General features: G+C 40.7%; 2 protein-coding genes across 11 annotated transcripts in view; one reads left to right on the forward strand and one right to left on the reverse strand.

Annotated features, from left to right (window-relative positions):
• The window catches only part of ptpn12 (protein tyrosine phosphatase non-receptor type 12), a 48,344-nt gene extending 36,847 nt beyond the window's left edge, over positions 1 to 11,497 (reverse strand). For all 7 annotated transcript variants that reach the window (XM_069156727.1, XM_069156726.1, XM_069156724.1 and 4 more), the window contains exons 1-2: positions 11,209 to 11,497; positions 10,883 to 11,014 (exon numbers count right to left, since the gene is read on the reverse strand). In XM_069156727.1, coding sequence (XP_069012828.1) covers positions 10,883 to 10,984 — 102 coding nt within the window. In that variant the 5' untranslated portion in view covers positions 10,985 to 11,014; positions 11,209 to 11,497. The remainder of the gene's footprint in view (positions 1 to 10,882; positions 11,015 to 11,208) is intronic.
• A 9,830-nt stretch (positions 11,498 to 21,327) lies between these two features.
• LOC138202582 (uncharacterized) lies at positions 21,328 to 25,988 on the forward strand. Of its 4 annotated transcripts, XM_069156736.1 has the most exons (10): positions 21,330 to 21,641; positions 21,842 to 21,925; positions 22,314 to 22,436; positions 22,548 to 22,625; positions 23,564 to 23,692; positions 23,910 to 24,002; positions 24,680 to 24,712; positions 24,884 to 24,955; positions 25,210 to 25,281; positions 25,385 to 25,988. In XM_069156736.1, the coding sequence occupies exons 1-10, from the start codon at positions 21,561 to 21,563 to the stop codon at positions 25,922 to 25,924; spliced, it is 1,305 nt and encodes a 434-aa protein (XP_069012837.1). In that variant the 5' UTR covers positions 21,330 to 21,560; the 3' UTR covers positions 25,925 to 25,988. The 4 variants fall into 4 exon arrangements, with proteins under 4 accessions (XP_069012838.1, XP_069012839.1, XP_069012840.1 ...); XM_069156737.1 differs by lacking the exon at positions 21,842 to 21,925 and having other exon boundaries at positions 21,328 to 21,641; XM_069156738.1 differs by lacking the exon at positions 22,314 to 22,436 and having other exon boundaries at positions 21,329 to 21,641.
• Positions 25,989 to 26,706: the final 718 nt, after the last annotated feature.

The raw sequence follows: 26,706 nt of genomic DNA on the forward strand, positions 1-26,706 counted from the left end.
GGGTGATGATTTTCAAATGGTCAATGAAGTATATAAAGCTGCAACAATTAGTCCCTTAATGGAGTCAATCAACATAAAAATTGGTCTATTTTTTTGTAACCATCTATTTGTTTTGATTATCCATTCAGCATTTTAATAATGTTTCTGGCTGTTTTGTTTTATGTAATGGTTTGCTGCTTTTCTCCGTTTTAGATCACGATAAATTGAATGTCTTTTGAGTTTTAACCGCCAGACAAAACAGCAATTCATCGAGAAAATAAGCGTCAAATAAATTTAAATAATCGTTAGTTGCTGCCCTACTCCAAATCAATTGTGCGCACAAATTAAGGAATCATATCGTACTACTCATCTACCTCGTGACAAAAAAAAAAAAAGCAGGTAAGTGAACTTACCAAACTGTAAAACTCTTCTCATCAGCGTTGGGATGACAAGGTAAAGAGAGCAGCGGTGTTCAGAGAGCAGATCACCACGTCAGGTGTCCGCTGTTCGTTTAAATCAGGCTCATTAACTCAGGAAGTAAGCTCAAACCGCACCCTGACCGCTCGCATGAGTCAGGGGTCTGGACTTTGTGGGTCAGACCTCCTCATTAGCTAAAGATCTTGTATAAAGATAATATCCAACAACCAGCGGCGCTTACCGAGCTGTATGCACACACACTTTTACATTGTGCAGTCCTTTCCATTTAATGGCTACTGGCCAATATAGGTCAGTGGAGCACTGATAGCATGAGAGGGTATGAACACACACACACACACACACACACAGAGAGAGAGAGGGGTAGAACAGCTTGACATTCACTGGCACGAAGCGGAATATGATTTTCTTTTAATAACCATCAGGCTTCCCTTCCTCTCTGTCTGTCACTCTTTCATTTTCAATTCTAAACCATCTGGCGGAATCACTGCACACAAAACGCTCTTATGCAAGTCAGAGGCGCGGCGTGACGACCAGCAAGCAGGATGTTAACGACGGAAACTTAAAAAGAAAAACCGGGATTATTCTCCATATCCAATAAGCGGTTACTCAAGAACTGCGAGTGCCACTATGTCACACCCAATTCTGTACACGTGTTTATGACTGCGCATGCATCTCGCGGTCGGCGATACACTCCCTCCGGCCGTGGGAAGCAGCTCTGCTGAACTCAGACAACCATTTAAAGCCACCGTCGCTTCTGGGTGCCCACATCCTCCGAGACCATACATGTACAGTCTACGGTGTCGTGTAGACCTCAACAGATAAACACAGAAACAAACCTGCTCACACTGCTTCCTCTGACGAATGAGTCACTGTGTTTGTGCCTTCGTAATGTCAAAAGACAAAACAAAGTGGACAAAGAAAATACGACGGAAGGCGGAAGGATGTGGAGGGATAAGAGAGAGAGACTGAGGGACAGTCGGAGAAACAGATGAAGTGTGGGAAGTGGAAAATGAAATAGCACGATAGCCCATCTTTGTGAAAGTAACTCAATTTCTGTGCGAGTTTGTGAAAAGTTTGTCTCCGTCCACACACTTTTATGCACATTTCAATTCACACAAAAAAAAACCTGAAATCAAAATAAAGTCAAATTATCACAGAAGTGACAAGAGAAGAAATACAAACTGCGTGGGAAGTAGAAGCACACTTAACAAACAAGTCATGACGCAAATAAAGTACGTGACTTTAACATCACAACAGCTTCTGTTGCATTGGAGACCAAAAAAATGGACAATGTGGAACGTTCAAAGAGTCAGGCAGCAATAACATACCACAATATGAGGTTTGACGTAACATTTTTTTAAAATTCAATACGGCGGCCCACCATGAGGACATCTAGAGGAAGGAAAAACGCAAGAATTCTAACTGTCTTAGAAATGAGGCTTTCATTCATTCGTGAAGTGCCCTGTGGATGCCATCGTCAGGGAAAATGTAAAATGCTGAAAAGCACTGAGAGCAGTCACGCTTCAGGAGCCCCGACACGCAACCGTAAGCAGTTTGACGCGTTTTGAATTTCATTATAAATCGTGGACTTCGCCGTAATACTCGAGCAAACAGGGTTAACTTTGAGCGGTCTGAGGCTCGGTGGTAATTTCCCGCTCTGGATCTGGGCCTGCAGCAGGAAGCAGATGTGGACAAACCTCATCTAATCCCAATCATCTGGGACAGGGGCTCATTGTGTGTTGAGTGCATGCTCGCTGTTTGTGTGCATCTGTTAATCACTTCCCTGCCCAGATATTCACTGTCGCTATCGAGGGTCGAACAGGTGCCCGCGCCGACCTGATTCTGTCAATTTAATCTGCGTCTGGGATTTTACACGACTCGGCCAAATCTGGACTTTCTGTGCATTCATTTGATATTTTTGTGTTTGTTTACTGATATTAAAATAATACACGCGGGGATTCTTGTCTTCTGTGGGACACCATGTTCCCCAAGGACACCTCAGCGGAGTGAATGCTGTTGTTAAGCGTGAATGCAGGTCAGTGTGGGAGCTGCCACGGACGATATGACTGGACCATGAATCTACTTCCTTTCACACACACACACACACACACACACACACACACACACACACACACACACACACACACACACGGTTAGGATTAGGGTTACACACACAGGGTATTACTGAATAATTTCCTGAATGTGTGGTCTCCTTATCTTGATCAATTAAGTTCTTCTGCCTTGTTGGTGGGTCAGCAAGCTTTCATCCTGTAAGGCCTCACACACACACACACACGCACACACACACACACACACACACACACTAACTCTGGAGTGGAAATATTGTGTTGCTTCTCTTCTGAGAAACACCCGGCTTAGAGGCAAAAGGCTGGTTTCTGGGTTAAGCCGTGGGAAGGGGCGGGTGAGAACGTAGCTTGTGACACCAGACGAAACTGGGAAGTCTTGCATCGTGTTGTAGTAACATGAGGCAGGCTGATAGTGGTTGCCACACACACACACACACACACACACACACACACACACACACACACACACACACACACACAGCAGCAGCAGCAGCAGCCGACCCCTGCAGCGTGCCCCTCCACGTCCCCGCACACTAACAAGCTAATAAAACCACAAGACGCACAAATATACCCAGCGTCTCATATTTTAACCGGCGGTGGGAAACGGCAGCGAAGGCAACCATCAAGGCAGAGTCCACCAGCTGCAGGTCATATCGCTATTCTCAGTGGTTGTTGAAACATTTTCCGACAAAACCTGGGCAAGATTTATCTTGAAACTTGTGCAGGTTGAAGACAAGAAAACAGGACAAAGAACACACCATGCAGGACCTCAGCATGTGATGAAGAGAAACAACTGTCTCACTCGTTCCCCTCTGCCTCAACTTAAAGGCTGTGAAGAAAGATTTGCATTATTTTCTTTTGTTTATTATTGAGACAAAATTAAAGAATCATTCCAATTTTGCCAAACAAACAGCTGAGTTCTGCTCCTCAGAGCCCCTCCAGCTCGTTTTCAACACACCTGACTGATGAGTCTGGAAACGAACACCCGGCATGCCGTACATTCTACAGGTGGAGCATTATTGTACGAAAAGAGAGACTTCATAACGTGCTCACTTCCAAAACACTCTTAAACCTTGGGTTATAATGTGATCATGTTTGCAATTATTTTCATAATCTGTCTGAACACAGCGACGAGGTTCGCTGGGACCGCTTTGATAAATTACAGTAAAACATGCCATCCTTTTCTTGAAAACACACACAGTGCTGCCACAAACACCCCCCCCCCCCCACCCCCATGCTGTTCCATACGACTGGTGCCCTGCATCCCTGAGTGTGTTTGTGTGGGTGATAGTTGGGCAAAAAGGCCTCCACCTCAAAAAGAATAAGGGGAAGGCCCCCTGGTGACAGCTGGAATTGTTATTACACACAAACACTCACATCATATATATATATATACACACACACACAAGATCATATATAGTCACAAGATCGTATACACACACACACACACACACACACACACACACACACACACACACACACACACACACACACACATACAAGATCATATATACTCACAAGATCATATATATACACACACACAAAGATCATATATAGTCACAAGATCGTATATACACACACACACACACACACATACACACAAGATCATATATACTCACAAGATCATATATATATATATATATATATATATACACACACACACAAGATCATATATAGTCACAAGATCGTATATACACACACACACACACACACACACACACACACACACACACACACACACACACACACACACACACACACACATTTGGCATTGTCACAGCTTTTGTTTTTTTGCCTGCCACAGCACTTTAGAGAAGCGTGTGTGGTTGCATTTTTTCGCTTTCTTTGATGTGCTGCTTGACAGTAATCTGCTTGCAAAGGTGTGGCAGGAACACACACACACACACACACACACACACACACACACACACACACACACACACACACACACACACACACACACATGCTGAACTTCTGTCTAAACTCTGTCTAGACTTCATTATTGAGACCCAGAAGCACTTAGAAACACTATCAGCACCAGATCTCACATATGGACGTATTATCATTATGACAGAGGGCTAACATACTTTCAGCTTAAAACAGTTAACTTTTTTAACTAAAAAAAAAAGCAGCCTCCCTTGTCTTTGTATGTCCCCGCCTGGAGATAAAGTGACCTTCATCATGACAACTTAGCTCAACTGCCTCTTATATTTCACATTGCATTTCAGTAGTGTAAGTAGATCAGATTTGATTAGTTCCTGTCTGGCGGTGTTTGGAGCCACTATAGGAGACGACCCTGAAAAAAAAAAATCCATGTGAGCAAAACGCTGTGAGGCATTTTGGATTGAAGTGTTCCCTAAATGTTTCTATCAGGCAGCTTGGTGGCCCACCAGTTACACGTTTCCCATAACGCTGAGGTCACAAGCTCAATCCCTGCAGCTTGTATGTCTATCAACAGCTGTGTGTTCAATCAACCTGGCCTTGAGCTAAACTCTATCCTCCAACCACCTCACTCACTGTACTGAAAGTATGACTGTCGCCTCAGTACATAAATAAATGTGTAAAGGGCGTTGTAACAAGGAACAGCGCCTCCAGATTTCCGAACCAGAGAAAATGTTTGCGATGTACAAACTCTTTCTCTGCCAACAGGAAGTGACGCATCAAAACTAGAGAGCAAAATACCGTCTCCAAGACAGCAAGCAGCGAGCGCTCTCCCCACACAACAGTCAAGCTCGTTTCCCAAAGCCAGATTTGTGAGTCAGCAACATAGCTTGGGACGAGCTCGGTCACTGCAGCACTCGTGAAATTTGACATCCAATTCAGTGCGCCTGTATGTAAAATCATCACGATAAAATGATAAGCTCGGGGCAGCAGAGTAAACCCATGCTGAGTTTTCACATCAAGTTCCACTTTAATACCCGAATCCACATTGCCATGGTGCCGGTCCACCCATAGGAAATAAAAACGGTAAAACTCTGCAAAATGGATTATGGTCCTTGGTCCTACAGGAATCAGTAGATATTCTGGTTATTCTTCTCCAGCCTTCCCACAGTCATATTTTACACATTACAAACATGTACAGATAACAGGTAACATTTTGAATTAATATATTGGTTTCCTTTAAATCACAATAGATGCCCACATAAATTACCCCTAGGTACATTTACATGACTTCAGATTTGAAAATATTTCTTCTTTTTACTGCTATATTTTACTTCTAAGACAGCTTACTCTATGTTTTGCATTCTACCCGGTGTGCCTGCATTTAACCTCTTTTCACCAGCTGAATTATATCTACTTTATCCTGTATTATTTCATATTTTCCCTACGTCAAGCATGTTTCTATTATCTTAAATCCTCCTCTCTGAAAGTGTCCGTACTTGCTTCTATAACTGGCTATTTGTTAAAAAAAAAAAAAACACCTCTCTCTCTTACATAAGTGCACTAATGGCTGGTTTGGAAAGTCGTGGGCTGATGGGGGCCAGTTGATAACCACCCTTGTGGAACAAGTAAAATTGCCATTGTTTGGTTCTGCGGGACCAGCAACTGCACAGATGGACCAATTTTGCAGAACCTGCGTCATGGGACAGACTCCAGGACCTAAAAGTACGTATTAGACCTCATAGCCAATTGGTATTTTTTGGATTAAGCCATCATCACCAGACCCGATGGGTTAAAAATAATCACAGCATGCGCCTTTTACTGGCGATATGTGGCAAGGGATCATAGCTGAACTGTAAATCTTTCGAATTGCTCCTGAACTTCTGACTGCCATCTGTATTACCCACAAGCAGCACAGTTCAGTTTAACTTAAACACGCAATCTGTCAAATACTCGCCAGAAAAAGGAGGATGGTCAGGGAAGAAATTATCGTCCCATACCGGCTCCGAAAATCTAAAAGCTCGTAAAAATCATTATAGCACCAGGATTAGCACCAAACATGTGTCTAACTTACATCTTTAACTGTGTTCAGCATACTTTGCTCCCTTCTTCTTTACACTTCACCGGAGGCCCTGACGTACTCACAGCACGTGCACCAGGATGGCCGTGTAATTAGCCTCTACATGGAAGCCACCGGAATAAACAACTCTCCGTTAACTCTCTGTAAAATGGGGGTCAAACATGACAAGATAACAACTGAACACTACAAGACAATTCTCACATTTTGGTGCCAGGTTGGGGGGGTGGGGGGAAGAAAAACAAAACAAAACAGCAGTTCTATCAAACAGCTGAAAGCGTATAATCTCTGACTTCTTGCCCCACCAGAGCCTGTAATTATGTCTATAAAACACATTCTATATATAAACAACAATAGGCAGTTAAAGTGGGTGTTATGTCAGGGTGTTCTGGTGACTCACTACGCAGAGGAGCACACCCCTCACGCTTGTGCTGTGGTGAGTTTGACTCTTAAAGAGGCCGAAAGCTTCCACAAAGCTTGAGATTGGTAAAAACAGACTAGTAGCAACTAGCCAAAGCGCTTACCTACATGTCGGCGGTGACGAGTCCTAGCTGTGCTCGGTGGGCTGGCTCGCAGCCCGCATGTACTCATTCAGGACAACTTTTCATGTCCGCGAGCTAGTGTGTTCGCTAAATAATTTAGGTGAAACTCAACACTCTCAAGCTGATGTTGCCAGCTTGAGAAAATTTAGCTCAAAGCCCCAGTCATATAAACCGTATCAAATTACTTGACTGACGATATAAAAAAAAAAAACGTATTTTAAATTTAAGCACTTGCATGACCCAAAGACGAATTTTATAAGAGCCGTTTGACAGTCGAGTTTCTGTCTGGAGAAATGCGTGATCGCCTGGAGGCTAACAGGAAATGTTTCAGGGTACGTTTCACTGTAAAAACGAATTATTCTCAGTCATGCCTATGAAGCTCATTTAAGAGGGACATCACACAAATAATCAAGAGCACGACAGGCTGTCAATGGTGTCCTGTGTGTTTGAATAAAGGGAGTATCTGATTAAAATGACGTCAGTTTTAGTAGCCACGAAGGCTGGAAGGATGTTTTGCTGGGAAAACTGATAAAAGGACACTTTTGTCTACGGCTACTCACACGCAGATACGTTTTCATTTTAAAACATATTACGTTTGCTGCGTATAGCGCTAGTGTCCAAACTACTTTGGCGGGGGTTTTTTTTTAACCCCTAAAGCAGAGATTGTTGTAAACTCTGTCGACCTGTTATTAATTTGAAAACTCCAGAAATGCATTTTAGTCTGGACGATGACAGGGACACCTATTTTCGCTTCCTAATTGGGTCTTCTCAGCCACGATGTGTCTTCCCTGAATCGTCACGCCCATATCATGTGGCCCTTTACTGTAAGAAAGCGTGAGACATCAGCTTTGTGTACCTGTGGTTAAATCCGCACGTATAATGACTTACAGGCGTTGCTGACTTTGATGTGTACGCCAGCAGCTGTTGTGCAATTAAATTCTGCATTTTATAACGCTACAACTGCCTAAATGCTCAAATGGGAAGTTATAATTCGAGCGATTTGTGACGATTCTCGTATCCGATGACATAACCAGCCTGACATGCAGCGCCGGGTGTTGCATTGTATTTGGTGACCCATCAGATTCTGTGACCTGTCTTGACGCCCCATCACAGAATCAGATGGGTCAACAAATACTGAGGATCACCGGTTTCGGGTGGTGCGCCCAGTGTAAGTGGACGTGGGGTTTGTTTTCAGGTGGGTCGGCATGGACGAAGATTAGATCCCTTTGCTCCCTACACGGTGTGGTTACAGGAGGCAGTTTGATAAGGCGTGGATTTTTGTCAAGTTATGGAAGAAAAGTACGGTGGTGCTGCAAGAGGAAAGTACATTTACCCAGTTAAGTCTTGAGGGAGAATTTAAGCTCAAGAGAAAGATAATAAAAATGCACTCTGACTGAAGACTGTATAAACCCATGAACAATATACTCGGTCTTATGTTACACTAGACGCACTAATATGCCAGCTGCATGTCTGCATTGTAAGAAAAAGGTTTTATCTGTGATGATGACATGTATCATGAAAACTAACGGCAGGCTAGCCCCAGCTCATTGCTCTCGTCCATAAAGACTTCCTCAAAGCCTCTCGCACAGCCCAGCACCCACGGTAGTCGGGGTTTTTTTTTGCGCAACATCTCCCAACTCCCCGTTTTCTAACACCAACGCTCGAAGAGCAGGACAGGCCGAGTCATCAGCGCATAATTGAACGTAGACGCAGAGTTCTGTTTATCTCAGAATTTGTTACGTACTAATTTCAGCGAGGGACCATGTCAAATTGTGCAGCCTTTATCCAAAGAGTTGACAAAGTTCCACTTTTAAAGCCAGAACAAAATGTTATGAAATGGGCCAAGAAAGAATGTTGCAAGCTCCAGCAAGCAGCTTGCATGAGGCAGGGAAGGAAGGAGTGTGTGTCTGTGTTTGTTTGCAACTGTAGGCAAGAGGAGAAAAAGTTAACCGTTCTGACACTGATTAGTTCCTTTCCCAGACAATCAAACACCAAAACTAATTACAAATATTTAACAAAGCTGAAACATCATTTGGGTAATAAATAAAAACCCAAATCTAACCTCCCATCTTACTGCTGCAAGTTAACCTGCAACCAGGATGTCTTTTATCTGAATCCAGAAGTGGCTTTACTAAAATGTACATGAATTTAAACTTACATTGTTACAAATACAGATAATAAAGTAAACATACTCATTTCCTGTTGTTGACCCAACATTTATAAACGTACCCAAATCAAAGCCATCACGCTAAAATGGCCACTTGATGACACAAATTATATTACAGAAGTGTCGTTCCAGTTGTGGCTATTTCAGCTATTTCACAAGACTGGCTGGGAGACGTCCTATTTTGAGTCCAGAGTTGCAACGCAAACACATTCAGTGATGTCGTGAGGGCAAACTTATGACTGCGGGTCAGCGGTTATCATAAAGCAAACAAAATACGTTATCAAAATGACTTTACTTGGGAAACAACCCCCCAAAAGATCCTGGTCACGTGAATCAAAGCATAACAAAAAGACACCGTGTTATACTGCATACTTCCAACACGGGCTGAAAGAATGAATCACAATACCGAACAGGACAGAAGCAACACCGGACGGGAAAGACGGCATAATCCAAGGTGGATTTACACTCGAGTTTATTAGGCACACCTCGCCAAAACGAATGTGGTCTGCATTAAATCCTACTTCTGTGAAGGTCATGACATCCTGATTTTAGACATGATTTTAGACATGAATTCAACTTCATGGTCGTTTTCGGGTTGTGAGGTTTGTGTCGCTTTTTTTTATTACATTATAGCGTTTCTCTAATACGTTGAAAACTGTAAACGTAAAAGGTTTGCGTGTGGGTGGATTTATCATCAACTGCAATACGTTCGAGCTGCGACAATTCATCGATGAATTAGATTGACTGAAATTTGCCCTTTGGTTTGATAATCGTTTTGAGTTATTTTTATTTTAAGAAATATTAAAATTCTCCGAATCCAGCCACTTAATATGCAGATATTTTTGGTTCCCCTCATTCAATCTGTTATCAGAGAGGACTTTTAGTTGGGACAAAACAAGACATTTTAGGCTGCACCTTGGGGGTTTAAGAAAAGCTATTATTTCACAATTTTCTGTCATTTTAAAGACCAAACAGCTGAGCGGTTGAGAAAATAAATCAAACGGACTGATCAATAATGAAAATAACCATTAAATTCAGCCCTACGGCACGTATCTGCTTTAAACTAAAGTAAATACAGTCCTCCTATAAATATTTCATAGAGCTTTCTGGCATTATAACAGCTGTGTACGGGAATATCACAGGAGATAACAGATGCCCTTAAGGTCAGTTTGGTGGATGTTACCTGCTTGCTGTGTACGGGAGAGGACAATGAATCATGAATCATTGCAGTTATCAGACATGGTTAACCGACGGTAAGCCACAATAACACTGCACTGGTAGCCGTACGAGCTAAGCCGCTCCAGCAATGTCATGTAAAATTTCGCCCAGGGGTTTCAAAGTGACGTGATTGTGTCTTGTTTTGTTGCTTGGCTTTTCTTTCTTTTTTTTTTTTTTTTTTTTTTTTTTTTTTTAAAGAAACAGAGAGCCGGTGGTGTTTCTGTGTGGTTTAGGAGACAATGCTAGGCCGCCATGTAAAGCCTGTAAATGGGAGGAAGAGGAAGAGGGCAGTGTGGCCGCCCCTGCCTCACCTCCTGGGGGATACAGGGAGCCGGGAGACAGGGGAGGGGAGGGGTGGGAATACGGAGGGTCAGTATGAAGGGAAAAAAAAAAAAAAAAAAAAAGGTGGAGGTTGTGAATGGGACAGAGGTCTAGGTGATGTAGACAGAAGCTAAAGGAAGCTAGGTGTAGACTGCTGGTAATTTTGACCCACCATAAAGTCGCTGCCGAAGTTGTCCTCTCCCCTCTCCTCGTCCCCCTCGCTCATGGCCTTCACCCCCTGGATAAACTTTCTCAGGATGCCGGCTTGGTCCATCCTTCAGTCCTCTCGTAACGTATCCTTTTCCTTTATAAAAAAAAAAAAAAAAAAAAATTAAAAATTAAAAAAAAAAAAATTAAAAAAAAAAAAAAAAAACTGGCAAGGGAAGGAGAAATTTTTCAAAAATAAAACACAAGGGACAGGGAAGAGGGGGGGGCATAAATACAAATAAATAAGCTTCACGGGTCCTCCCAGAGACTCATCGTCGGTTCACAGCACACCTTTCTTTTTTTATTATCGCCCCATGTTGTCTCTCCCTTTTCCTTCTTTCTTCTTTCTGAACTGTTTTCACAACGACAGCCGTTGGTCCAAAAGAAACGCAGCGACGGCCGCGTTTTCTGCTCCACCAACAACTTTACAACCGTGGCGTGAGGTAAACTGTAGTCCCTTGGTTCCGCAGGAAAGGGAAAATAAAGAAGAAAAAAAAGAAAAAAGGCAAAAAGCTTGGTCTGGTCAGTGTATCTACCCCTCCCTGTCTACCTCGGTTGCCACATTCACACACTGCTGCTCGTTATTCGCTACTGGGGAACATCCGGACTGGGCAAAGCCAAGGAAGAAATAGGCCCTCCCCTTCCAGGATAAACCTGTCTCTGATTGGACGTTGGTGACCAGGAATTGAAATTTCATTGGCTAACGTGGATGTTGCTCTAACCAAATAACCAGGCCTGATTGGATAGAACGTGTGCCTGTCTTTGTCTTTGCTTCATGCTGTACTGTCTTTTTCAAAAAAAAAATTTATATGTATTTTTTTTCCATTTAATTACTTGTTACTTAACATATATAATCATCTTTTTTTTTTTTAAATGTTGTGAATTACATCATATTTAATAAACTCGTACTGTCCATATTTAAAAGAAACGTTCCTCATTTGTGGACACTAAACTGTTCTAACCTATATTAATGATGATCTGAAAATCATTACACACAACACAGGTATAAACGTTTTGCAAATTTGACAGCATGCTTTTATTTACCTGTAATGTCCATTATAGGGTAGGGGCTCTGCTAAATAACATACTACTGTGCATTTTTATATTTAATATTTTACTGTTGTTTTATTGCTTTCCTGGACCTATAATGCTGCTGTAGCGGGAAAAAAATTCTCCCTTGTGGGATTGATAAAGTAACTATCTATCTATCTATCTATCTATCTATCTATCTATCTATCTATCTATCTATCTATCTATCTACCTACCTACCTACCTACCTACCTACCTACCTACCTATCTACCTATCTATCTATCTATCTATCTATCTATCTATCTATCTATCTATCTATCTATCTATCTATCTATCTATCTACTTACCATCCAGGGAATTATATTGCAGGGATAAGGATATATGGTAATTTTTATATCATACATACCTGCTGTCAATGGTCTATCATCCATGGTCTAAAATCAGAGTGAATAGCTCTGACAATCCTGTCATACAGCTGTTTCTCCATTTAATCTACATCACACACACACAACATACACCGGATAAATAGATAAGAAGAAGAAGCCAACAGACAACAGATTAATGGGTCAAATATATAATCTGGATTAAAATATTGCCAGAAATAGAAAAACAATTTTTTTTTTTATCGAATAACCTCCCCTCTAATGGTCACATGGGTATACAGTGTAATTCTCCTCTGTGCATGTGTGTATGTGTGTTTAGGTAACATGCTGCATCACATACTCACTTTTGCAATGCCAATGCAATTAAAGCAGGTTTGACATTAAACCTGAAATTAGAGCAAGAGTGAAATTCTTATTGTCATTATTACAGTAGTAAAATAAAAAAAAGTTGTAGTTATTGTTATAGAAGTCCAAGTCATAGGAGCAGCAAAAGATTATTATTACATACATGTTACATAATGTGTTTAGTGTGCTAATTTGAGCATCCACTTCATTGAAACTTCCCATAACTGACAAAGTGAAGAGAAAGACAGCGAAAACGATGAAAAGAAGAACGGGGAAAGCAAATTGGTATTCCAGATAGAGCTGTCGGGGGACTGGGAACTCAATAGACACTTATGCATGATGAACTGTCTTCCAATAAACACACACAGACACACACGGAGAGAGAGGGGAATCGAGTCACTTTGTTTTCCTTTAGTTCCACCAGTGACAACAAACAAACCCATCTATTCAGTCTGAGGAAGAAGGAGAAGGAGAGGGGACGCTGTCACAGAGCCAACAAGCTTTTTACTCACACAAACTGCTTGTTGTTGCTCTTGTCTTTAAACCTATTTGCTTGTTATTCCAGTAAATATTCCGTCTTTTCTCTGCTTCCTTTTCCCCATCGCTCCCCCTGTTTCTGTTCTGTCGTTTCATTTCCGATGACAAAATCTTCGGTCCAGCCGTTGAGCTACTTCTCACTTTCCTATTTTGTTTTCGCCTCTCTTTTCTTCACTGAATCAAACTCAACAGCTCTTAGCTGTGCTCTGAGTGGAATCTGTGGCTGCAACAAACAATTGTTTTCATCAATCAGCAAGTTGTTTTCTCATTTTCTTTGATTTAGTTTAGTCCATTATTGGTGATTAAATAGTAAAACTTAAAGATATTCAGCTACAAAAAACAAAAAAACAAAGTAAAAAGAAAGCAGCAAATCCTCACATGGAAGCTGAAACTAGGAAATGTTTGGCATTTCTGTCAAGCTTCTACTGATGGATTAAATCATAAATCGACTGATTCTACAATATGTTTGTGTGTCAGAGTGACCTTAATCCCGAATAAATTCCTCATCATTGTACAAACAGTAAACCCTGTATTGATAATGAACTGAGGATGAAGAACTTATACGCCACCTGGACGAGGCCTGTGCTTGCATATGTCACACTGACGTGTACTTCTACATCATCATGAGTTATTTAGAAATGAATCATACCTGGCAGGAAATGACTATTAATTCACTATTCACTTTCTTTTATCACATCTTTTTGTACGAGATGTGCTATAAACGTATTCTCATGACATGCTCTGTCTCTGTGCCATGTCTGTGTTTTTCTGCTCCGTCTGTGGAGAGGAGTGCGATTGAATAGCTGTGGCGTGATTTGTTTCCTCCTTCCACAGTTCATTAGAAACAGGTCAAGCAGACTGAGGAGATGAACACACACTAAAGAGTACTTGGTCTACTGTAAAGTGTGTGTGTGTGTGTGTGTGTGTGTGTGTGTGTGTGTGTGTGTGTGTGTGTGTGTGTGTGTGTGAGAGTGTGTGTGTACTTGCTTTTGTTATGTCTTTAGGACTTTTTTCGGACCAGTAGTCCTCGTGGGGACCAAAGCTCAGTCCTAATGAGGGCAAAACGTAATTTCTGAGGTCCTGGTTGAGGTTAGCATGAATTGGTTATGGTGAAAGTTTTGGTGAAGGTTCGGGTTCGGTAGCCCACAATGAATGAAAGTCAATGCAATGGCCTGGAAAGAATAGCTGTGTGTGTGAGAGAGACTTGTTTTATGGTTGTATGGGGAATAATATTTTCAAGACAGGACCTTGTGGCCTTCTCCCTGTCACTTCCTTTTCTCAGCCTTTGCTCTGGTTGCTCTGTACTGTAACTGACCCTGACCTTTGACCTCCCAGTGGAGAAGTGGGGAGTCAAAATTTCCCAGCAGGGATCAATTACACATCATACTATTATTACCCTTTCCCTTCCTTCACCAACTTCCTCTGCCCGTCCATCTCGACTCTGTCCCCCCCCCCCTGTTACCACAGTATGTCTTACTCTCTCAATTTTCCCCCCTTTTACACCCACTCCCCCCCTAAACTTCTCTCTCTCTCTCTCTTTTCATTTCTCCTCCTTTAACTGATCCTCTTTTTCCTTTCTCCCTCTCTTTCTGGAATGTGCTGTTCAGAAGCAGCTGAGTGGAGGAATGCTGCTGTAACAAGCCCATACACAACCCCTGGGTGGGGAGGCTCCCCGCACACGCACACGCACACGCATACGCATACGCATACGCACACGCACACGCTTCATCTCTTCAACTCTCTTCCTCACTGCTGAACCCCACCCTCCCCTAACCAAACCACGTCTGTCTTTCACACACACACACACACACACACACACACACACACACACACACACACACACACACACACACACATGTTCCTCCACTGTGAAGAAGATGCATGTTTGAGAACATGGCAGGATGAGGACATCAGGTCTGGGCGCCACACACATGCACACAGAACCAGAGAGAAGGAGAACGTGAGCCTGCCTGTTGCTGTAATGAAGCAGGGTGAAAATGTCTGCCCTCGGGCAAGAGGAATGACTCAGTGGCATGTTACACAACCGCACCATGCACGCCTCTGATATGTGCTTCAAAAATCACTTTGATACAAAAGGGTTACAAATGAAAAGGCGAAACACGCGAATAAAAGAGAAAATATTTCCCGACATGTCTCATTAATACAATGCTCTGTGATGAGATCTGTCCCCACATTGACAGGATCACAGCTACAGGGCATGAGGGGTCACTTTCAGTTGAGGGGGGGGGGGCAGCTTCACAACCATTACAAGCGTCACCCAGTTCATCAAAACACCTAATGAGAAAATATCTGTTGGATTAATGATGTTAGGGATCCACCGAGTTCTATGACAAAGAGCACTGTTCGACCTTCAGTTTGTGACCCGTCTGCATCTGGATCCGACTGATTGCAAAACACAGAGACATAGTAAGAAGAAACTTAATACATCTAATCTGTGTCCCCCCAAAAAATAGATATCTCTATATTTACTATCTCAGTAATCTGTTAGCATGGCTAACATGAGCTAATTAGCAATTAACACAAAGTACAGCAGATTGCATTACTTTTGCTAATATTTACTAATAAATATAAAACAGATTAAAATGTTGACCTGACGGTGGCACGAGATGAAAAGTTAAGGGATGAAAGTAAATCGAATTCATCCTGCAGGGTATATAACCATCTGAGGAAAATTTGTATCCATCCAATAGTTGTTGAGATGTTTCAGTCTGGACCAAAGTGGTGGACAAAACGACATTTAAAAAAAAAGCACCAAACGGGAGTTAGTGGGAGGAATTCAGCTGTAGGACACAGGGTCTGGGACTCAGTGGATTTGTGTGGGAGATGTGCGCGTCTGTGTGTGCAAAAGTGGACGAGGGTGGTGTTGGTGGGTGATGTGGCACTGCTCGGCCCTCCCTCGCGTGTGTGAGTGTGTGTGTGTCTGCGTGTGTGAGTGTGTGTGTGTCTGCGTGTGTGTGTGTGTGTGTGTTCTTGAGTGCAGCAACACCCTCAGTATAGCCCTTCCCTCAAGAGATTCCAGCCAGCCTGTCTCTGTCTTCACCGATGAGACAGACAGATACACACACACACACACACACACACACACACACACACACACACACACACACACACACACACACACACACACACACACACAGTCATATTTACATGACTTCAGAGGACATTACATTGACTTACATTCATTTAACCACTACCATAAACTCTTAGCTTCCTAACCTTAACCTAAAACTAACCTTTACCTTAACTCAAAACAACTATTCACACTAAAATTGGACGGTGTGGGCAATGTGACGGTGTAAACAGATTTATGTCCCCACAACATGAGTAACACAAGTACACGCAGACACACACACACACACACACACACGCACACACACACACACACACACACACACACACACACACACACACATATATTGGCAGGCATCCAGGCACTGGTGGTTGGACGCTCTGTCAGATTTAGACATGTAATTACTGTCCTAACTTTTGAGAGCTGTGTATCTGTGTGTGTATAAGTGTTTGTCTCTGTGTCTGTGTGAACCAGTCTATCTAAATATACTATGTGTTTTATATGCAGTGGTTTTGAGACGAGACAGTAGTCTACCGACAAATGCTGTTTATTTAAAATGCAAATATAACAGAAATGAAACTAATCAATCATTTTTATATTTAATGGTGCCTTTTTTCAAATTAAGCACCTAAAATATTGATTTAGCCTAAATGGCTAAGAGATACACTTAAAAGTCAATTTTAGTAATCGTGAGGTAACGTTTCTTGTCCACTGGCGGCACCAAGCGGACAACATGTGCAACACGTGTGTCGGAGGAACTGTTATAAAAAGTGGCACGATGACATACTCTATTTGGAAAATTAACTACTTTGAAATAAGACTTTTAAAATGTCACTTTAAACTGTTCGAAAGAAAAAAAAATCTATAAAAAAAATTAAAATTAGACTGATACATTTTTTTCCTAATGATTACAAGTTTACCATTAATACTACTGATTAACAAAGATTTTGTCCCATGCAAAAACATAACCGGGCTTTTTTTATTTATTTATTTTTTTAACATATTTTTACATGCTGGACCCATACAGGTTTTCAGAATTATTTCTCCATCACCCCATTTTTTGTTTTGTTTGTTTGTTTGTTTGTTTACATTCAAACAGATGTGGAAAAGTGGAACCAAGGAAAGTGGAACCCTTCTAAATTGGCAGACTATTTTAAGTGAATTAGGCTCTTTGTGGAACATAATGTATGTTTTTTTTTTTTTGAATCATGTTATGTAATGCAGAATTGTATCAAATGCAACAACACTTGGCCAAAGAAAATGTCCCCAACGGGACAACAAAGTATATCGTGTCGTGTCCTATCGTAGTTGTGCTGACAAACAGACAAACAACCTCCTCGGTGGATGTAGTAACACTCTCACGCTTTAAAACCGCTCGAAAAACAGATTGGAATTAAGTGTTAAAAGTAATATAAGGCCCACCTAGTTTAATTTGTGGTACAAAATAAGCTCAAATTTGGTTGGCGAGTGTGATTGATATCATTCAACTATATTTTAAATATCGGCCTGTTTGGGGTTTTCCAGTGTGTAAGTCTGTGGCGTGTACAAATGGAATGTCCAGGTAGAAGTGTGATGTCATAGAATGAACAGCTGTTGCTGCACGTGTTCCATGTTTCACATTCACAACCACTATCTAAAACTGCATATTAATCCTCATATTTGGAGACTTCAACTATTTTAGTTCGCTGTACCTGGAACGACAAAAATGCAAAGGTGAGAAATTCAGGGGTGAATATAGCAGGTCTTCTTTGATTCAGAGGGTTTTTTTGTATTATAGTAACACTGGTTAATCTTGAATATGTCCAAACTTTCTCACCAGGCCTAAAATCGAAAATAAATGGAAGAAGATAGATGGACGTTTTGTGAACTCGAACAAAAAGGTTTGCACAGGATTTTACGCCACTCACTGGAAATACAATTCTATGAATGCACCTTTTATTCTGTATTCTGTATCTTTTTCTGATTTTGTTTTGTTTTTACTTTATTTGTTTCCGGTTCTTGAAATCTCATTTTAATTTGATTTGGATATTTGGCCTAAAATCCATAATTAGACAAAAAAAAATTAAAAAAAATAAAAAAATTCCACATAGAAACTCAGTTGGTTGTTTCATGCTTCTAAGAAACACATGCAAATAATATGTCTTATCAAAGAGAGTTACTTATTGTGGTTATTATTTAACCACCATTTAGAAAGGGGCACTATTCAACAAAATATGTTCAACATCTCATCACAATGATGTTCTTTAGTGTTTAGACTCAACGTTGCTGTCATATTACTTTCGGTCTGCAGTGTGGATTTAAATTGGGAAAATTGAAATAGAACAAGCAGTATAATAACTCATAGTATCTTTTGAATTAAGTATTCTATAATCTTCAAATCTCACTTTAAGGTATTTTCTGTTTTTTTTTTTACAAATCCCAGGTTCATACAGAAGACGTCCATGAACTTCTGACATCACGTAAGTCCAAGCGTGTTGCACGTGGATTCAACCTGCCGGAAATTAACAACAGCCAGCTGATGACTGAACAAGGAGGCCGCACTGTGGTAAGTCTGTCTACCTAAACAACTCCACATCACTTCTTTTTGTACTGCTTAGCTATGGTATTATTTTTCTTTGATTAGTAATACCATTGTTTTCATTATTACTCGAGCAAGAAAAAGAGGGTTACTTACTAATATTCGGTGAACATGTTTTGCAAGTTGTCCCTCACTCCTCTCCCTTTTCTTCTTCTTCTTCTTCTTCTGTATGAAATAGCATGCAGCTAGTGGCAAAGTCGGTCCAATCCACTTTCCCCTACCACCCGCTGCAGCAGTTGCCTGGCAGCAGTTCAAGCCGTCGGCCAAACGCTCCTCCACCTCCAGCCTCTGGTTGGACTGGCAGCATTCAGAGCAGTACCAGTGTGGCTTTGAAAAACTGTTACCTGCAGGTGAGATCTGATTAGAAAAGCTGTCTAATCATATCTGAACCAGACAAAATGCAGCTCCTTTGTGCTCATCAAGCTCACACCAGGGTTAAAAACACATAAATTATAAACAGATTGATAAAATGAAGGAGCATACTTTTAAATCAGACGATCAGTAATTCTACTTGGGCATCTTAGTTGGAGTTTTCTGATCAAGTATTCATTGTTCTTGACTTTTGATGGAGCAAGAGTAGCCTGTAGTTTCTCTCACATAGTCAGGAGGATCTATTCAGGGTCTAACACAGTACAACCTGGACCTGGTCACGTGCTGCTTTTCAGTCAAACCTTTGCACTTTTTCTGACTTATTTTGTCTTAACTCTCGAGCAGCATTCAAACAAGACTACAGCAACAAGGTGGGCAGTCAGCTGAAACGAAAGAAGCCGCCTGTATGTCTGCCCTCACTTAAAAATAAGAGCCATCCTGAAACCGCTTGGCCCACCATAGACCTGAACAACTTCCACAAACTGCCTGAGATCAGGGCAGGTCCAGTGAGGTGCTCAAAGAGGACAGAGGTGCGGGACAAGAACCTCCAGCTGCCCCTAACTGCAAACATGCTGTGGGCTGAAAAAGAACAATAAACCAACTTCTCTCGTCATCTTCAAATATCGCTCATATAACTCACTTGATGTATTATAGAATATTTAACATTATCTGAATAAATTTAGATAAATTACCACACATGGCAGATAACTACTAGATCAATCTTTTTCTAGAGGTCAACAAAATGTCAAATGTCGAAACCGGAAGCAGCTTCCAACAGTCACTGCTTCATGATTGGTTTATTTATAACCAACAAATCGTCTCGCCATAACCAGAAGAGAAGGATTCCCAGCTTTAACCAAATAGTTATTATGAGCCAATCCATGTTTTCCTATAAGAAAGGCCTTTGGTGTCCATACTGAACAATTAGTAGGTTTCCTGTTGAAGCTGTTGTGTCCAGCTCAGTTCAAAGCAGACCTAACCAGGAACAGTTTACAGCCAGATGTAGAAAGCCAAAAACTGAAACAGTAAAAGTAGAGCCGCTTTGTAAAAACGTGTTTCCAGGTAGTAAAAGTAGTCATCAACACAGTAGCTGATTGAGTTAGAGGACAAAAGTAATGCCTGAAAAAACAAACTTTGGATGGGTTTTCTTTCCTTTCCTTTGACGCAGAAAGAGATCCTGCTCAGTTTAAATTTCAGAGGCAAACACATACATGTGTTTCTGCTCTGTTTGGAATTAAATATCACATTTTCTCCTTAATATATAAAATTTTACACAGACAAACAATTTGGATTTCTCAAGTATGATCTCGTGACTTTTACATTCATATTACAAGAACTCTATATAGACCTTTTTATTGCATCGTTTGCTTGTTATTATATTATATTATATCAAATTATATTATATTATATATTATATTATATCAATAACTGTTTTTCTAAGACTCTACTAATAAAAAGCATGCTGTATTGAAACTACTGCATTGAGTAAAAAAAAAAAATTCTGAAAAAGTTACGAGTACATGAAATGGAGTAAATGGAACTCAACCTCCTCTGTAATGGTTAAATTTGGGGTAGCCAGTTTTCTGAAAAAGTAAAAACGAACATACAAACAAAAAACAAACAAACAAACAAAAAACAGCCCTCTTACTGCAGCTACAAGTAGGCTACACGTGCAGTACTTGAGTAAATGCACTAAGTTACTGTCCACCACTACTGTTGTCATTTATATACAGTCAGCATCTGGTAGAAATATAGTTTGTCTAAAATATTTAATCAGTAAATCCAGATGCAAATTTTTATTTCATTTGAAGTCAATTTAAAAACCGCCTTAAGGCATCCTGAGCAGTGATTTACACACTGGTTTGACTGACATGAAGTTAAAGTGTAAAAACAGACTGCAGGCTTCAAATAAATGTGCAGATGTTAAACATATCCAAAACGTAGAGAAAAAGAATATGGAAAGGGTCCTTATTATGTGTGCAAGTACAAACAGTTAACCAACAGAGGCCGCCACATAGCAGAGCTGTCCCCTGCTTCAGATGACAGTCCGGTTACTCTGCTGTTTACAGGGAACCTCCTCACTGGGAGGGGCTGATAAGAGGCAGGGAAGAGATGGAAATGAGAAGAAAAGGAAGTGAGGGTCGTAGTTTTACGCAGCGGACCTGTTGCCACTGGACATACCGTCATACAGCAACACACAGCTGGTTTTCTTCCTCCTCTCTCATCTCCCGACGAAAACAGCGCTCCAGGTTGAGTCTGTGGTGGTTTTCCTTCTGAAGCTGCTGGAGCATTAACGTTGTGTAAACTGGGATGGATAACAGCAAGATCATCGCTTTCAGGAAGCCCAGCAGCACACTGTTGGCTGCAGCATTAGCGTTAATAATATATGTGGTAAATCTATTCACTTTATTATTAATTAGATTAGGTTAAATTAAATTAAATTAGACAGATAGATAGATAGATAGATAGATAGATAGATAGATAGATAGATAGATAGATAGATAGATAGACTTTGTTACCTTTCATCACATGTTGCCTCTATAAAAGAATGACGTCTACAGCAGCACTGTAACGCTGATGTCGCTCCCCAGGTCTGGTGTGTTGTGGTGCTCATCTTGACCACTACAGGACACCTTCTGAACTCTCTGAGCTTTGACTGTGGGGACACTGTTGAGGTAAAACAAAGTCATTCACTCAAATCAGCAACAATAGAAAAAAAAAAAAAGAAAAAAAAAAAAGAAAAACCCACAAAACTATCATGTCAGGTTGAAGAATTGTTGTGCATATTTGATGAGAATAACAGACGTCATTGTTTATGGTTGTACTGTTTATTATGTAGTTTACAGGATAAATTCACATGTGACCATATATGGTCAAAGAAAGCTGATCAAGTGTTTGAAATGCTGAAATAAGACATAACAGTAACTGCTTGGTAAGCAGTAGACACTCATAGTGCTACTTGTTATTTGCCAGTTGTGATACAGATATAAGTTTCATTTTAATTAACAGATACAAAACAAACAAGATAATGGAACCATAAACCTGACCTTTGATTTGGTGTAGATTGAGTCCATGCTGAAGAACGAGGCAGAGCTGGTGTATTTGTGGGGAGGGTTGAATCTGCTCATCTGCATCGCGCTTCTGCTGGACATTTTTTGTAGAGTGAAAGTCTTCTACATAAAATTGGTATGTGGTTGTTTGTGCGTGAGATGCGATATATATAAATATGAATATACTCACCTAGGAAAAACGCATAAATCTTTTCCCATCTCTTTGCTTTCTCTCTCTCTCTCTCAGATCTTGATTATAACTGGACCCATGCTGTTAATACTCATGATTATTTTTTTTGTTAATCTCAAGGAAAAAGAGATCCAGGTGGGTTAATCACTTCTTGTTTGTATAGTTGAATGCTGTAAATGTTAAGTAGGTTTTTGGTTATGGAAGGTCTTTGTACAGCACTAGTTTTGTTTTCTGGGGCTTTCAACCATGTTTTAGGGTCTCGTTCAGTGGATGGAGATAGCTCAGCTGACATCACATTGATATTCAGGGTAATTGATCTCTTCACTGGATAAAAACATGGACACCTCTCTCGTGTGTGTCCTTTAATTACGAGGCTACAGTCAGCAGCCTGTTAGCTTACTCACTTTCCAGAGACAATCTTTGACCTGAGACAGCCATGACCATGTCCACTTCACTGAGGAAGACCATTGAAAGGTTGTAACCCGGTAGCACGTCAAAGCGTGAAATAGACATAGACCACGACAGCTGAACGTGAGATAACCACGCTTTGCGCTGTCTAGGCGGGAAAGTTACATGTTTTGAAAGCGTGAAACTTACACACATGTAAATGTCATGGGATTTTAAGTCATTTGAGACCAAGTACAAAGGAAGGTTTTTGGCCATATTAGGGGGAAGGAAGGGTGCCTTGGTTGTATCAATCAAAGACTGCCATGACGACCCCAACCATCTTGTTTCTCCTAACCACAGCCATGTTTTTCGTCACCCAACCCCAACCAGGTAGTTTTGCTTAAAGTTTTATTTTCCTGTAAATCACATGATTGTAAGTATGCAGTAGGTTTCATTTTCATCCACTACAGGCAAATGTGGAAACTTTCACGCCAAGACAACGCAAAGTGTAGCTATCTTAAGTTTGCTGCAGTGGACTGGTGTGTCTATTTCATGCTTTACCGTGATACCAGGTTGAAAATGTGGTAGGAAACCGTTACTGATTTGCCCTTGAGTTCAGATTTTTCTTTTGTCAAACAGAACTTCTCCAGGAAAATGACTGCAGGTGTTTGTCTATTTTCCTTTAGGATATAAAAAAATTTGAGGAGCGCTACTTGGCTCTGCGCCCTCTCACAGATGCAAAAGGAAATGTACAAAACCAGTTCACTGACAGAAACGGTCAAATACCCACCAGCATAAACCACTGGCAAACTGAGGTAAAAAAAACAAAAAACTTTGAGGAGGTAAAATTTGCTGTGAATAAACATTACATTACATTACATTTCATTTAGCTAACGCTTTTATCCAAAGCGACTTACAATAAACATGCTGATATTTCATGCAGTCGGCTACCTTGGTCTGTATTCCTGTCTGTCATACAGAAAGTATTTTTAAATGTCTCTAAATCTCCTCTGGTTTGTGTGCTCACTCCAGTTTAAGTGTTGCGGGCTTGAAAGCTACCAAGACTGGCAGGCTCCGATTCCAGACTCCTGCTTATGTGCGGGAGAGGATGAGAAATCTGGATGTGTGAGTCATTCACCTTTCTTACACAGAAATTGATGCAATGGCTGACAGAAGTATAAAACAATTTATGTGGATTTCATAATACAGTATTTATTGTTTTAACTCCCACTTTACATGAGCTTAAGTAAAAGGTGTAAGACTTCTTTTATTGTCTTAAATTTTGCTCACAAATTTGCTAAAAGCTGTGTTAGTGTGCACTTCACCTTTGCCAAGATAATCCTGATAGGTGTGGCACAATAATAATCCTGGTTAAACACGAATTGAAAGTTCACTGCACTACCATAAGCCGTCCTTCCGAGAATTTGGTTATACGTCCAACCTGCCTCACAACCGCAGACCACCTGCAACTACGCCAGCCCAGGACCACCACATCCACTGGTGAGTGGGCAAATACTAGATGTAGTGGTCCTGGTCTGGCGTGGTTACATATGGTCTGCGGGCGCAGAAATGACGGTGAACATGGCGTACGGTAGTGAAATCATTAAATTCCCAAGCAAAACAGCTCTGGTGGACATTTCTGCTGTCAGCATGCCAACGGCACACTCTCTCAAAACTTGTGACATCTTCGGCATTGTGTTGTGTGATAAAAAAAATACACATTCTAAAGTTGAGTGTATTTGAAATAGACACATATTTACTTTTCTGTTTGAAATAAACACATATTTTACATTCTGTTTCAGGTTGAAGTTAGAGGCAGCCTTGTTTATGAGAAGGTAAAATGCAGCTGCTTTATTCAAGACCCCGATAACATATTTTTTAAATCATCTTTTTACTGTACGTGCTGTCCTAAGATTGTCTATGAATTTGTTTTGTTATGCTCTCTAGGGAAAAAAAAAAAAATCAAAAAATCTGTTGATGAAAAACATTCTTGTTTGCGTTTGTAGCCTTGTCTTCCTATAGTCTTATTGCTTGTAGAAAAACGCAGCTCCACGTTTTGGATCGTCATGACAGTTTGGGTAAGAAGTATTATGTCAAAATTATTATTTTTGTTGAAATACTTTACCATCACAGGCAGATTAAAATGCCACATACTTGTAGCTTTTCCTGGCCTGACTGTGTCCTCTGAAATGCCATCCTGTCTTCACTAATGATGTTTTCTTTTTAGTATTTCAGTAGTTGTCTTAAGGCATTTAGGGCCACCTAGAAAGGATGAGATGTAGATGAATCACATCATTTGCCCTAAAAATCTTTTATTTTCTGCTGTCTCTAGCTCACCATCGTTTGTGTTCCTTTTGCCTTCGCTGGGCTGTGTGTAATGGCTATTGTTATCTTCGGAATGTTTGTAAGTATAAAGATGTGACAGTGAAAGTAGACCAACTTGCAATAACAATATAACAATATGATTTCTGTAAAGAACATAAAACGTGCTTTCCTTGTGTTCTCAGCATTGCGTCTTTTATTGCTGGGAAGACTCGTGCTCTGAGTTAGTCAGAATATGTAAAAGAAGGGTTCCGGTGGTGTTCATCCGAAAGAACAACAATAACCAAACAGAGGAGGAAAACATGGAAGACGAGGAGGAAAAAGAAAGCGTCGGGGATGACAGAGTAGTCTTAGACATGGAAGATGCCACAAATGTGGAGGGAGAGGGACGGGACGCTGCAGAGGAGGACAGGGATGACAACCCGGTGAAATTGATTTGCCTGTCAGCGCTGAGGAGGCTGCAGAAGGAGCTGGACCCGCCCCCTGTCTATCACCTGGTGAACAAGGAGAAATGTTGTTGTTTGAAACGATACGATAACAAAACCATAGATTTCTATACAGTCCTGATAGAGGAAGGTTCCCCGCTTCTACCCAAGAACGCCATTTTGGTCGATCCAAACAAACCCACCAAAAGATGTTTTTGGGAGGAGGGGCACTATTTGTATGACTTTAGTGACATTGTTTGGCCAAAACACAAACTGCTAAAAAAAAACCACCCATCATAGTGTTATCTATTTGTGATGATGTCAAATAATGTAACATCAAAAGTGTGACATGGTATTATTGCTATTATTTGCTGCAAAGAGCTACAACCAAATTATCTCTAATTTAATTCAGATCTGGGAGTAAATAAAGTTCAATTTATATATTTTTTATTTCCCAGTTGATACTTCCTTCCTTTGTAATTAATTGTCAAGGGGAAACATGTATAAAACATCCTTTGGGTTTACAATTGTCTTCTACTATTGGCTATGTCACCTGTTTAATCCGTCACTCAATAGAACATGTTTGACAAAAGCATAACAGTTATTTTGATAGAAAAAAAAAAAAGACAATTCGATTTTAATTATACAGGTATTTGTGGATCAAAGTCCTTTAATTTGGCTTATGGTAAAATGATAAACTGTTAATTAATGGATGAATTGTAAAAAGTGCCACTAATTTCATAGCAATCCATCTATTAAGGAACTATCAACTACAGAGTTGAGATTTTTCAGTCTGGATCGACCATGGCGTCTTTTGTTTTCCAGGTCTGTGCTGGTTGAATCTGCAGACCATCACTGTAACAACAAGCTTTATGGCCTCCCGCTGGCTCCTGAGCGGGGGACTTGTCATTTCTCCGCAATAACATTATCTTAAATTGATGACTCTGTTCCGGGAAACACTCTGTGTGTAAGTCGTTACCCAGCGATCGCCAGCTCATTTCCTCTGAACTTCTGACTGATATAAACAGCTGTAAATCATCCGAGTCTTTGTGGGTGAGGTAGAGAGATAATCAATAATTCAT

The sequence above is a fragment of the Embiotoca jacksoni genome, unplaced genomic scaffold (assembly GCF_022577435.1).
Source record: "Embiotoca jacksoni isolate LCO1_2020_lvr unplaced genomic scaffold, fEmbJac1.0.p SCAF_21, whole genome shotgun sequence".
NCBI classification, from domain to species: Eukaryota; Metazoa; Chordata; class Actinopteri; family Embiotocidae; genus Embiotoca; species Embiotoca jacksoni.

Excerpts from the sequence above, each read along its gene's own strand:
- LOC138202582 (XM_069156736.1), top strand. The coding sequence starts at position 21,561 with ATGGATAACAGCAAGATCATCGCTTTCAGGAAGCCCAGCAGCACACTG. Across the intron at positions 21,642-21,841 it reads TAGCGTTAATAATATATGTG|GTCTGGTGTGTTGTGGTGCT; the intron begins GTAAATCTATTC and ends GTCGCTCCCCAG. Across the intron at positions 21,926-22,313 it reads ACTGTGGGGACACTGTTGAG|ATTGAGTCCATGCTGAAGAA; the intron begins GTAAAACAAAGT and ends GATTTGGTGTAG.